Source organism: Sceloporus undulatus, chromosome 5 (genome assembly GCF_019175285.1).
Source record: "Sceloporus undulatus isolate JIND9_A2432 ecotype Alabama chromosome 5, SceUnd_v1.1, whole genome shotgun sequence".
In the NCBI taxonomy this organism is placed as follows: domain Eukaryota; kingdom Metazoa; phylum Chordata; class Lepidosauria; order Squamata; family Phrynosomatidae; genus Sceloporus; species Sceloporus undulatus.
Genome location: NC_056526.1, coordinates 21,298,548 through 21,313,232, shown reverse-complemented (window position 1 = coordinate 21,313,232; position 14,685 = coordinate 21,298,548). Strand labels below are relative to the sequence as shown.

General features: G+C 39.7%; 1 protein-coding gene across 7 annotated transcripts in view; it reads left to right on the top strand.

Annotated features, from left to right (window-relative positions):
• TMTC1 (transmembrane O-mannosyltransferase targeting cadherins 1) overlaps positions 1-14,685 on the top strand; it is a 187,755-nt gene that overhangs the window by 115,941 nt on the left and 57,129 nt on the right. For 4 of the 7 annotated variants that reach the window (XM_042467633.1, XM_042467640.1, XM_042467639.1 and 1 more), the window contains 2 exons: positions 4,644-4,808; positions 9,355-9,468. The exons of 2 other annotated variants lie outside the window; for them this stretch is intronic. In XM_042467633.1, the coding sequence (XP_042323567.1) occupies positions 4,644-4,808; positions 9,355-9,468 (279 nt within the window). The remainder of the gene's footprint in view (positions 1-4,643; positions 4,809-9,354; positions 9,469-14,685) is intronic. One more of the 7 variants, XM_042467635.1, reaches the window with a different exon arrangement.

Genomic DNA, 14,685 nt, shown 5'->3' with positions numbered 1-14,685 from the left:
TGCTCCGATATGCATCCTTGAATACTTGTTTTCACTGAATTTTCATTAACCATTTTAATAAATGGTTTTACTTCCTAGCTGTCTGATGGGGCCTACTAACTTATTTCACTCTCCCTCGCTCAATTTCAACTACGACATGAAATTATTGTTTAAAGAGATTATTTTAGAACTCTTTACAAACTCATTTTGTTCTCATTACCCTAAATAATTCATAGTCATCATCAAATGTGGCCACCGCACCATGTGCCCCTATTTCCAGGTTTTGTATTAGGAGATTTTCTGTACCTCAAGCTTGGCAAATATATGTGCTACTTAATATGTTTTGAGAGTATTTTTTCGGCAATCCTGTGTCTTCTAACATAAGTACTGTGCTGGAGGAGTGGTTGTAACAAGAACCTTTGCATTCACTTAGTAGGGGTTTAACATGTTTTTCCTTGCTTGATATATTAACTGACTACAATAGAAATAATACTCAAATAACAAATGAAATATTACAAAATTGAGTAAATTTATTTTTTATTATTTTTTAAAATATATTTTATTTTCCATAAAATAAACATACAAAAATGATGAGTAAATTGATTTTTTAAATATACTCAGTTTTGTAATATTTCATTTATTATGGTTGTGGTTGTTATTTTAATACATAGTGTTCTATGTTTTCATTGTTTTGTAAAAATGTACCTGTAGATAGGCAAAATTAATAATGACCCCAGCTCGGCCATGTAAACCCCCTGGGTGACCTTGGGCAAGTCACACTCTCTCAGCCTCATTAGAAGGAAATGACAAACCTCCTCTGAACAAATCTTGCCAAGAAAGCCCCATGATAAGTTTGCCTTAGGTTCGCCGTAAGTCGGAAATGACTTGAAGGCACACAACAAAAAACATACCCAGGCATATTACAAACAATGCTGGGGTCCCTGTAGAAGTGATCTGACGGATAAGATTACCGAAGGTATTTTATTTTGTACCTGTTAGGTCAGTGATGGTGGTGATGAAATCCCTGGGCTTGTAGATATTAGGACTTTGAAAAAACAATACATTACAAAATGCATTTTGGTAGCTCAGCAGATCTGAGTGTGGCTATAATATTTGTTGATGAATCCCAGCGTACCTAAGCATTCTGTAAGCACCACCATGAAGTGATTCAGACACAGCAAAGCACAATCTTGAAAACTGGGGGCCCATTTGAACTACAGAATTATAGCACTATTATTCCACTGTAACTGCCTTGATTCCATCTGCTGGAATCTTGGGATTTGTAGTTTAGTGATGCACTGGAATGCTCTGGTTGAGCATTCATAATGTCTCTCCCTAAATTGCCAGGCCCAGACTTCCATAGGACAGAAACATGGCAGCTATAGTGGAATAATAGTGCCATTTTTCTGTAGTGATGTAGTGGTTTGAGTGTTGAACTGTGACTTAGGACACCAGGATTTGGATCCCTGTTTGGTCATGACAACCCATTGGGATGGCCTTGGGCAAGTCACTTCTCTCAGAGGACAGCAAAGGCCTACTCCCCTCTGAAGTCTTGCCAAGAAACCTCTACAATAGGCTTGCCATAAATCAGAAATAACTTGAAAGCACACAACAACAACATTCTGTAATGTGAATGGGCTGCAAAAGAACTAGGCTCTGGTTTGTAGGGAGTTTGGGGGTTCGGACTAATAATTTCTCTTGACCAGAGTTTAGTGCCGGTTTTCAGTGGCCCTGCCCAGTATGTAAGAAATGGGAGACCTTTGGATCACAGTTCTCATAATCCTTTACATACTACTGGGATTTGTGAGAGCTGAAGTGTAAACCACCATGAAGGTAATGATCCCTTATCCCGGTGCTATATGATTTCTTGCACAAGACCATTTGGGAGCAATTGCACAAAGAAAAGTGCCCCTCAAGGAAGCATACATGAGTGAAGTAGTGTTGACTTTCCCACATTTTTTTTTAAAAATGGGGGAAATAATACAGCTCTGCCATTGGGATTTGCTTGTTCCTGTTTTTCTAGAGCTCTTAACAGATGAAACATTGTCAGTTGCTAAGCAGAAACCCTTTCTTGGAAAGTCCTCTTATCAATATTCAAACTTCTAACATTTCTCTCTTTGCCGTCTGATGTCGAGCACTCTAAAGAGAAATCAAAAAGCTTTTTAGAAAGATATTTGGTTTCACAGGAAGTCAAGATTGTACAACAAGATGCTGTTTCTGTACAATGAATTACAATTGAATAAAAGCCAAGGAAATTTAGATAAGAAAAATAAATTATCTTGTGGTACTCTATGTCTAGACTGTGCATATAACTCTTTACTAAAAGCAAGTGCGTCTTTGGAGGATGGGGAGGAGAATAACATTTTGGTCCAATACAAGAAGATTTCAATATTTGAAGAGCTATTGTACATGTGATATGCCTGCAGGTTAACTTAAATGGAACACTATTTATTTTCGTGAAATGTGAAACAGTTTAAGAATGCACATGAAAGTTTTATAAGAGATCCATTTGCAATTAAAAAAAGGTTCAGGGTCATTTTTTAAATGAAAGTTTTTATTTTAGATGATTAAGAGAATGTTGTTTCATAAAGTTATACTGTATTAAATTGGTGAGTGTGGATAATTATGTGTTTACTTACTTAGGTTATTTTATAGTTCTGTTCTTAATGAACTATAAATTTCATTTTAAAAAAAGCTCTAGCCAAAATAATCTGATGGGAATTATGATACATTTTAAAAGCTGACAAACAATTATATTAGCAGTAGTACTAAAAATAAAATTAAAGTTGTTAGTACAGTATCCTCTTTAAAACCAATTTGATTTATTATGAGTGTGGGGCATTATAACCCTTTTGAAGAAAGAATGGAGAAATTCAAACATAAACAGAAGCCATAGTTGGCATGATGTGAACAAGCCTACATAGGTTTCAGCTTTCATGTTTCCTGTTCCCTCCTCCTCCTTTGTGCAAAGGAGATGGCAAGGAGCTATCTGAGGTGTTCAAGCCTATCTCCAAAATAGGTTCAACACCTCAGATAGCTCCAAGGCCAAACCTTGGAGTGGATTCACTGTCCCACTTACAAGGGAGCCACCAGCTCCCACTTGAAGACTGAGAGCTTTCCACTTGCACTTTAGAACCAGCCATAGGCGGGTTACACACCGCCATTTAGTACGTATTCTATACATACTAGGGTTAGGAAGGGGCGGTGCTTCCGCACCCCCCTAACCCTAGTACGTATAGAATACGTATAAGATGGCGGCGCCCTGTTCATACAGGCGCCGCCATCTTTACGTATCGGACGCTGTGCGTCCGGACGTCGCGCGGCGTCTATGACGTCGCGAGTCCGTCCCAGGTGCCTCGCAACGTCATAAAGGCGCCGCAAAAAGAAGCTCCAAAATGGAGCTTCTTTTTTGCTCCGCGCGGGAGCCGCGCGGTTTGGCTGCTGCGGCTCCCTCACGGAGCAAATGGCGCCGGCGGGAGACCGCCTCAAAATGGCAGTCTATATCCCGCCATAGTTCCCTGTAGTAGTGGTCAAACTTTGGGAACTATGGTTGGTTCTAATTATAGTTAGTTAAAACAAATCAGACTGTTAAATTTTGGTTAGTTTTAACCAACAATATATTTTTAAAAACTACAGTTCCTGAAGTTGTCAAATCATAGAGAGCTGTAATTAGTACTAAACTAAATGTGAAAGCATTTACACTGCCAGTATCTGGGCTAGTTTTCTGAATTACAGCAACTTCTGTCATTGCAGGCTTTAATTGGAAAAGACTTTAAAAGGAATTATTTTATTAAAGATCTGATGCTCTGGTGAAATGGGTACTTGGAGATGGGGCCCACCCAGCATAACCAATGGTAAGAAATGCTAGTACTGTAGTTGCTGTCCAGCAACATCAGAAGGTCTGCACTTTGTCCACCCCTTTGTTCATTATGAAGAGTGAACAAAGAGATGGAAGAACAGGATGATACAACATTATTTATTATCCTGTTTGAGAGAAGAACAAGATACTGGAAGAATTTGATAAACTGTAATAAGATGAGCAATAAATTGGGTTTTTACCATGCGTGAGCCAGCAAGCAAATTATAAAGTCTTCATTTAACCATTTTTTTCCTCACTGGGAAACTACTGCTTAAATACTTTGGGAAGAAGTTAGGACATTTCAAATAGACTTCAGTGGCATCCTGGTTTGATTGCACACAGCATAAAAGGAGGTGTGATTGGCCTATATGCACTACGAAAAGGTTTGTTAAAATCTCGTCTTACAAAAATGAGTTATGATCATCTGAAAATGGTCAAATGCAAGGGCTCAGTCCTCTCACTGGTTATGCTAAAGAAAAGAAGAATAGCCAAATGTATTTCCATGTGAGATCCAGCACTGTGTACTCACTTTAGTGTTAGTCTAGGATTCCAGGAAACCAGGGTTTTAATCTCTGCTCAGTCTTGGAAACTCACTTGGAGATCTTGGGTACATCATACTTTCTCAGCCTTACGAGAAGGCAGTGGCAGACCTCCTTAGAATAAATCTTGGCAACAAAATACTGAGATAGAGTTGCCATCAGTTGGAATTGATTTGAAAGCATATATCAGCAACAACAGTGTTCCATGCAAAATGTAATTTGTTTAAAAAAATCTATTTCTTCTCCCTTCCTGTTTGCTTTTTCAGTATGGGGTACTGCATCCTCTTGGTTCATGGCTTAAACAAGTTTTGCACATGGCTGAATAAATGGGGAGTCACTGCAATGACTATGTCGGCTTTGCTTCTGCTCTTATTCTCTTGGAAAACCGTGAAACAAAATGAAATTTGGTTGTCAAGAGAGTCCCTTTTCAGGTAGGACTGCTTCAAGGTAAACTGTGGGGCAAGTGACATATGTTGTGTTTCTGTGGGTGCCTCAGCCCTTCTGTTTTGCACGTCAATATTTTTGTTCCTTTATTTTGTACTATTTATATTATTTGGAAGATGAGTTTGGACAATCCCTATTTTGACTTCCATGAATTGTAACTTTCAGACTGTTGTACTGGGATGTGAGAAATCCAGACTCTAGTTCCAACCGAATCTTAAAAACCACTATGATCTTGGACCTGTTATTCCCTCTGTCTGGCCTACTCACAGAGTTGTTGTGAAGTTAAAGTGGGGAGGTAGAGTGTCAGGTATGCTTCCTTGAGTGCGTTGGATTCAAAGAGGGATGTAAAAGTAAGTAATAAGTATTAAGTAAAATATAAGCACATGATAGTAAAGGACACAGAGAGAATCAGGACTTCAAAATTATTCTGTCTTAAGTGTGTCCTGTCAAAATACAGCTTTTCCTTAATCAGTATAGGTGTTTCTTGAGCTAAATGTGCTGATTAGGAATTCTTCTCCCACCCGTTCCCCAAAGAGAGCACTTTTGCTTCTTTCTCTTTATTCACATTAACTACAAAACTAGCAGTATGGTGCATACAGCCTGCCTTGTTTTTGTGCATAGCAAACAGAATTATTTAATAAGTTCACTTTTGAAAGATCAATGGAAGGCAATTTAACAGGAGGTTGCACAGCAAACAGTTTATCACAGCGGAAAACTTTATTACTGGTGGTGATGATTTACAGGACAAAGCGAGGAAAAACCAAACTCAGCTTAATTTTTAGTACAGTACCTCTCTCTAGTATTATTCCTTTTTAGATGCTTGAACTGTTGTGGTTTCTTTCAGCTTTGGTAATTGCAGTTTGGTGAGAGTGCTGTGAACTGAGTGGTTGGCATACCCAACCAGTGTTATAAAAGATAAGAAGTAGTAACTTTATTGACCATATTGGCCATAAGAAAAATCCAAATTTCATTTTAGGCTAATACCTTCAGTAGTCCAGCCAACCAAAGGGAGGCAAATTATACAGGAATTGGAGGGGGTGATAATTACCAGTCCTCATGATGGGATTTCACAGAAGATGGAAAGTGGCTCAGGTGGAGCCTGAGGGCTATACAGAGAGCAGATGGCTTCAGCTTTTGAGTGACAAAATATCGGTTGGATTTGAGACAACTCCTGGATAGTTGAATAGAAAAGGCAAATAGAGACACAGCCTGGAGTAATGAGGAGTTATGGTCTTTAACTGCTTTGCAGTGAAACTCGCTCAGCCTCTGTTGCAAGAGGATATGTGGAGAACCTGATGATGGAGTAATTAGCAAACCCATTTAACCATTATTTAGTGCTGTCTAAGTCTTCCACATGTCTTTGGGCCATGTGCCTTTCCCATGTGAAATTTCCTAGTATTCCAAAGCTCGTTGTGACCTCTTAAAACAATAAAATATAAAAATATAAGCCCAAATATTCAATGAGAGGGTTGTGGAGTATGCTAACAGAATTCAAGTATTAGATTTTGCCTAAAGTAACTAGGCCAGATGTGGGAATCATGTGACCCTCCTAAAGTCATTAAACTGCAACTCTCAGCAACCCTGGGCACTATAAGCAGTGGTAGGGAATGTTGTGCTTCTGAGGATGCACATAATTACCAGTTCTACTTTCAGCAGATAGACAAAAAGTTATGATTTCCCTTTTTAAAGCATGTAAAGTCAGAACTGGAGAGCCAGTATAGTATAGTAGTTTGAGCATTGGACTATGGCTCTGGAGAGCAGGGTTCAAATCCTTTATCAACCATGGAAACCCACTGAGGTGACTTTGGGGAAGTCACACTCACTAAGGCTTAAAGGAAATAGGAAATTGGAAATTGCTTGAAGGCACACAACAACAACAAAACTGAAAACTGTGTGAATCTCAAAGGAAAACAGTGGAAAACAGCAGCTAGGTAGTGTTTATGTTGAAAAAGCTGGACATAATTTTAGATACTGGATAAGGTAAGAAAAAAGGAATGAAAGTAAAACTGATTTCTTTTCATGGCGAACCATCAGAAACTAAAGGGGATGGATCATCAGGGAACAAAGCCTCAGCTTCTATTGATACAATCTATTTTTCCTCCAGAATAGGGTCTCACTACTGAACTGTTAAATCTGTTCAGTTGTATAAGTGTAATTTAAATTGATGTGATTTATGGATGTAAAGTGTGTAGCAGGTTGGTTTGTGAAAAACACCATAGCAATCAGTTAGGAAGGAAATCACTGAGGCATTGTTCCCAATTGTAGTATATCTGTGTTTTCTTTTTCTTTTCTTTTTTCTCAGACGTTTCAATTGTTATGTATTTTCTGGAGGAATAATATTAAAGTTTAGGAATTCATGCTGGGCAAACATGCATGGAAAATATGAGTTGGGAGATTGAAGGAAGTGTAAATGGGGAAACATTTCATATTGCTTTGTTATTTGTTCTCCATCTTTCTTCATTTGGTTAGTTTATGGATATTTATTATTTCCTATTCTAATTAGGAAATAGTGTCCTGAGTAGATCAGCACTTTGCACTTAATTTGTAGCAATTGACGTAGGCCTAGGAGGAAGCAGAGAAACTGGAACATTGGAAAGCATCTGAAAAATTGGGATGACCCTAAGGCAAACCTATCATGGGGTTTTCTGGGCAAGATTTGTTCAGAGGGGGTTTGCCTTTTCCTTCCTCTAAGTCTGAGACCGTGTGACTTGCACAGGGTCACCCAGTAGGTTTCCATACCTGAACCCTGGTCTCCAGGGTCATAGCTCAACACGCAAACCACTACACTATATTGGCTTTCAGTCTAAGTCTGGTTAGGCTAAATATTGGACTTAGGCTTCAGATTGCTATGGGGTTGCCTCTACTGTTAGTTTTTTATTGTTGTTAACTGCTCTCAAGTTAAATTCAACTTATGGCTACCCTGTAAGTGAGACATTTCCAAATCACCTTATGAGCAACAGCCCTGCTCAGATCTTGCAGGCCATGGCTTCCCTGATTGAATGTATCTATCTGGAATGCTGTCTTTTCCTACTTCCTACCACCTTACCAAGCATTATTGTCTTTTCTAGTGACTCTTCTCATGATGTGGCCAAAGTATGCCAGCCTCAGTTTAGTCAACTTGGTGTCTAGGGAGACCTCAGGCCTGATTTGCTTTAGGACCCATTTATTTGTCTTTCTAGCAGTTGACAATGTCTGCAGAACTCTTTTCCAGCACCACGTTTTAAGTGACTTGATTTTCTTCCTATCAGCTTTCTTAATTCTCCAGTTTTCACATCATAACAATGGGAAATACAATTTCATGGACAATCCTAAATTTAGTATTCAGTTATATATATTTATACTTCAGGAACGTCTAGTTCCTTCATAGACTTCTTTCCCAGTCCTATTCTTCTTCTGATTTCTTGACTATAGGTGGGATACAGACCACCCAAAAATGTTGGTCTGCCCATGCCTTATTTTGCTGCGTGAGGACGCTGCAGCGGACAAACTGCACTGCTTCCTTGCGCCGCAAAAAGAACTTGCAAAAAGCAGGTTCTTTTTGTGGCGCCATTGTGATGCCGCAGTATGCCAATGGCGCACTTGTGACATCACAATGGCATCGCGACATGCGGATACTAAGCGTCTGTTGTGTCAAAATAGTAGCGCCCATCTGTACAGGGCGCTGCCATTTTGATGCCTTCGTCATGTGCAAGAGGTGAGGGGCGTCTGGAAGCGCCACCCCTCGCATGTGACGATGGTGCCCCATTGCGCCTTTCTGTATAGCGCCATAGTCTCCACTTTGATTAATGACTGAGCCAAAATATGAAAAATCTTGAACTATTTCAGCAGAGAAGGACCTCTTCTGTGACCTCACACAGTGTATTGCCAATTCGAGGGGGTTTGCCATTGCCACCCTCTGAGGCTGAGAGAGTGTAACTTGCCCAAGGTGAGGCTTTTTATGCTCAAGCGGAGATTTGGACTCTGGTCTCCAGAGTCATGGTCCAATACTCAAACCATTACACCTTATTGCTCTAACCTAACTTAAAATGGCCTATCCAATTGGCATGAAAAGAGTGTGGGAGAGTCTATAATTTAAATCTTTGCCCCAGGCAGCAAAGTATTTTGTTTTGGACCTAGATTGATATCTTGGCAAATTCTTCTCTTTGTATAACACAATCCTTGCTCATTTGCCTCCTCTTGAGGACCTTTCTTTATTTTGAATTGCCTATAAAATCCATTATTGCAGGGTTGCAGAGACTGTGAATGAAAGGTACAGTTTCAGTATACTAGATCCAGCTTTGACATACACATCTTCCCATGGGCTTCATTTATACTTCCACCTTTTGAGGATGCTGGGGGCAGAACTGGGAACAGTACTTTTGTGAGCCATGTCTTCTAGATTTCTCCAGCCAGTGACCATGTTTGTGGGGAGATTTGGAGAGTTCCGATTAGAAAATCCTTTCCAAGTATGTCTGGGGGCAAGCCACGAAGAGGTGCAAACTCAAGAATAAAAAGCAAAATGGTTTATGATGCTATTTTATATTGTTTTTATAGGTCAGGAGTCCAGACTCTGCCCCATAATGCCAAGGTCCACTATAACTATGCTAATTTTTTGAAAGATCAGGGTCGTGACCGTGAAGCCATCTACCACTACAAAACAGCACTTGAGTAAGTTTTTGGAAACTACCATTCATGCATCTCTGTTTGGGTAATATTAAATATGCATCAATTGGAAGTAAAATGTCATCTCAAAAAGTGTCTTGCTCCTCTTATTGTTTGGGTGGATTTTTCCTGTTTTTTCATATGCAAAAGGGAGTTACAGTGTTTATACTGTATGCTTTGTGGTTGCCATGAAATATCTGTTAGTAAAGCCATACAAGATAGCTTTTAAAAACTGTCTAGTCTGAAGTCCTATACATGCTTGCTTGAGAGTACCAATGGAATCCATTATATGATTAATGAGAAGTAAATCCCATTGAGAACTGAATATCCTGTTTGATCTTGGAAACTAAGCAGAGTCAGCCTTGTTTAGTACTTGGATTGAAGACTACCAAGGTCTTGTGTTTTGCAGAGTATTCTCAACTCCAGTGATTTCTGCTGAAGGCCCCTGAAGAAGACCTTTTCTCATTGAGGCCAAAATGTTTTGGGCTTTCTTTTCTTTTTAAAAAATAATAAACACTTGACCATCTCAGAACATATGGATTTGGGTTAAGTACAGTGAAATGGCCACTTCAGGGAGCTAGTTTTGAGTGTCATGAAAGTGCAGAAAATGGTTGGCTGTTTAATGGTTGTATTTTTACTTTGAAGGCGGGGGAGGAATGTGTGGAAGAATTTACAACTCAGGTGTCAGGATAACTTGACTGGCCTTGGATATTCTGCAGCTTGCTTGATGTAGTGGGTTGCTCTGCCTCAGGCAGCAGAATGTCTTGGGCTGACCGAGAGGGCATTGATTGATTTCATTTATGTAATGTAATATATTACATTATAATGTATATGCTGTATATACTCTGACAATATATATGCTGATGACATAGTATAATAGTAAATTGCAAGAACTTAAGCCTGAGATGTCATTTGACTTAGATTTTTTCCTGATTAAAATCTACCCACTGCGTGATGCAGTCTCTCTGTTGATCCCACTGACAATAATATTCAGCCCTTCTTTACTGGCACTTAAGCGCAGCCATCTGGTTATCAGTTACTCTAAGCACAAAGTAATTGCTCCCCACTAGCTCTATCCTTCACTCCTGAAACTCAGCAAGCACCAAGTTGCCATAGCTGTGGTGCTGTCTTTTACTTGGCAGAGCTCTAATTATAGAGGTTGGTTTTGCCAGGAGTCTTAATTAAGGATCATTAGTTATATAGCCCATGACAATCTTGTTTACAGAGCATTGTGAACACCATCCCTCTCTGTGCTTTACGCTTTCTGAAGGATCAGCAGTGCATCTTCCAAAGTTGCTGGTTAAGTGCAAGTACTTCGTCAATGGATGTGTGGTTGCTTGGCAACTTGAAATTACACTGTGGTTGCCTACTCTGATCTCTTACCTTTTCAACTCTACCAAGTAAGTTGTGTGGGCAAAATAAACACTGCTTCATGCCAGTATGTTGATCTCCTTGCTCACTGGAGGATTGTCATAGCTAGCAGGGCTGTGAATAGTGTTTGCCTGATTTTCTGGCAAGCATGTCAGATTGTAACAATAGGATTGTAAACCATGTTTGAGGAATGGAATTTGCAATCAGTTGTTAAAACTTAAAATATAGGTGAGTCCAGTAAGGGCAGAGGGGAAACTTTGGAATATTCCATGTCATGAAATGGCTCATATGAATAGGAGGGATATGAAAGTCCCTGCTGGATTGGACCAAGTGTTCACTTAATTCACCATCCTGCTTTTCAGAACACACAAACAGGGCATCAAGCCAACCTCCTCTTCCCTTGTTGCTCCCCAATAACTGATTTGTAGGGCAGTACTGTACTATTTCAGAGTATGGCATAGTTTTTGTGCATCCCTTGAACCTCTCATCATTCATCCATTTGTCAGCCCCCAACTTTTTGACCCATAAACTTTTTTTTACCAAAACTGTTCCCCAACTCTTAAGAACAGTTAAAACTTGTTTGGTAGGTCCTGCCCCAAGTTGTAGACATTCCCAGGAATGACAGATGCCATTTCTGAGCATTTCAGTTGACAAATGTAGTAGTATGGTGCAGGTCTCCCAGGGTTAAAGGTAGCAGAGTCCCTTTCTTGATTTAATCTCTCTTGAAAGCCATTTTAGGTAATGACAGGGCCCCCGAGTTGGGACAGTGGATTTCCTTCAATATGTGCCATGTGAAGAAGTCATTCCTCTTCTCTGCCTCAAATTTCCTGCTATTTTCATTGGACAACCCTGAGTTCTAGTATTAGGTGAGAAGGAGAAAAATGTGTCTCCCATCATTTCCTAGCTAGCATAGCTAGTGGCCCTACCATCTGGGGAATTCCGGGAGTTGTGTTGCCAAAAGGAGAGTGATTGAGTCATTGCTCATGGGGACTTGATCTGCAATTTTCTTATGACTTATCCTGTTGTAATTGCGGGCTATACCACATTCATACTTTTTCAAACGTTATATAAGTACACTATTTCTCTTTGTATTACAACTTTCCCCCACAATGGCAGTCAGATAGCAGCAGGCACAATTCCATCCCCTAGACTCAAATGGCCTGTGATCCTTTATATTGCTCCTATTGTGAAACTGGGGAGCAGGCAATAGGATCTCAGCCTTGAACAACGATCTCACAAGTTGCAATCCAAAATATACCACAGAGTGTTTGTATCAGGGCCCCCTGAACTTTTTTTTTTAAGTTTGGTAGATCAGTCTCAGTGGGAAACATGTGCTGACTTTACTCACTTTTTAGAAAAAGCATAGATACAGGAGGTCATTGGTTGTTTTATAATGTAACCCCATGAACTGTTGCCAAGCTGTTGTGGGGGCTGGAGAAATGGAACCAGATGGGAAGGAGTCATAAACAATGTAAAACAAATGTCTCTGTGCAAATGTATTGGTCTGGATAAAATCTCCTTCCTTTGTGCCTAGTGAAGACGGCAGAACTTATGTCTACCTTAAAAAGTTCTCTCTTTGGGGAGCAGTGTCTAAACCAGAGTTCATGAGTGGTTGATATTGTGGAATGGTGATAATAGTTATAAACCTTTAAGCTTGCTTGCAGTGAGGCAATACAGACAAATTGCCACAATAGAGCCCTTTGGTAGCTTGCCAGATGTTCTCCAGTAGGATTCAGAAAGCAAACCAAAGCAAACTATACTACTTGGCTGAACTGTTTTTTAAAAGCAAGGAAATAAAAGGAGATAGATGCTGCAAAAGAATGTAGATTAATGGGAGGCGAAGGTTATCCCATAAGGTTAATTTTAAAATACTTTGCTGCTATAAAATGTTTGCCACTGCCAGCTCTGTATGAAACACTGTGCTGCAGGGAACTGAAAGAATATTCATCTTAGATGAAAGAATGTATGGCTCATCATTGGTGTGTATGCATATGAATATATGGGGGATAGAACTGGAATATCAAGATACTAAATTTGTAGTGCTGTACTGAATGTTTAATGTGCTATGCTAGTCTTGGAGCCTTTCGTATTAAAATGTGTGCGCCCTCTTCTTTATGTCTTTAAACACAGTCTTACCGATAAGAAGGAAGTGGTATATAAGTGAAGCTGCTATTGCTGTTTCCTGACAGTGGCTGCATCTGCATAACAGAAATAATCCACTTTAACTGCCATGGTTCAATGCTATAGAATTGTGGGAATTCTACTTTTGTGAGATATTTAGCCTTCTCTGTTATAGAGCTCTGATGCCACAACAAACTACAATTTCCAGAATTCCATAGCACTGGGCTATAGTAGTTAAAGGGTGTCAACCTGGATTATTTCTGCAGTGCAGATGCAGGCACTGTTTTCTTTTTGCACTGCATGCTACTATTTTTTTAAATTTGTAATTGCTCACAACTTGGAAAAAAGTACTTCATTGGACTACAACTCCCAGAATTCTCCTGCCCCACCGTGTATGACCACTTGCTTTCAGAAGCTTCAAGTTTCAATCCCTAGCTTTCTACTGTTTTTGTTTGGTTTAGAAAACCAGCAAACTCATGATGTAGGACTGTTCTGCGCAGAAAGCTAATGTCTATCTAGAGCAGTCTCTCTTGGGCTAGATGGACTGGTGGCCATAAGTCAGTGCATTCTGTTTTCCATATAGCCAAATAGTCTTTCAGCAGCAAAATATGAGCCAAACAAGAAATGAGGTTAAATATATGATTTCTTCTTCTAATAGCCATCTATGTGATCATAGTTGGTACTACTGTGGTCCTTGCAAAAAATCACATTCCAAAATTGTTGTTTCCCTGGGAATGAGGTTTCCAGCAACAGACCTTCTCTTGAGGTTAATAGTGGCTTTAGGGCAGGAAAAGGGGACCTGTGGCGCTCTGGATATTGACTATGAAAGGGAAAACCCCAGTTTAGGGTTCAGGAATAGAGGCATACTGAAGTGAAGGGAACAGTTTAAAGACATAGTGCCAGTCTAGATGTCAGCATTCAGTCTGTGCAATCTGGTACCAATGAAGACATACACCTTACCATGTATAATAGTTCTGGAACATGGACCTAGCAACAGCATACAACAGCAGATAGCAAAAAGTAGCAATAGTTGTATCCCTATGGTTGCAGTAGCTGCTGACAATGAAATTTGTTGTTGTTAACTGCCCTTGAGTCAATCTAGACCCATGGCGACACTGTGGGTGAGATATGTACAAGGCTCTCTGTCCTCCACTGCTCTGCTTTAGGTCATGCAAATTCATACCCATGACCTCCTTAACAAAGTTCATCCATCTAGCATGTTTGTTTTTCTAGTGGGTCGTGCCTTCTCATGATGTAGCCAAAGTACGATAGCCTTCATTTAATAATCTTGCCCTCCAGGGAGATTTCCAGCTTGATCTGTTCTAGGATCCATTTGTTTGTCTTCTTGATTGTTGACAGCATCCTTAGCACTCTTTTCCAGCACCACATCTCAAATGAATTGATTTTATTCCTATCTGCTTTTTTTTTTTACTGCACAATTCTAACTTTTGTGCTCAGTTGTATATCTTTGCTCTTTAGGATCTTTTCTAGTTCTTTCATCACTGCACTCCCCATTCTTGACTGCAGTCCCCATTCTGGTTAATGTTTGATCCGAGGTATGAGAACTCTTTTACTATTTCTATTTCCTCATTGGCTAGGTTGAATTTGTGTAGCTTCTTTGTGGTAATATTTTTGTGTTCTTTATGTTCAACAGTAAGTTTGCTTTTGCATTTTCTCCTTTGATCTTTCTTAGTAGTTGTTCTAGATCTGTGATGTTTTCTGCTAGTAGTA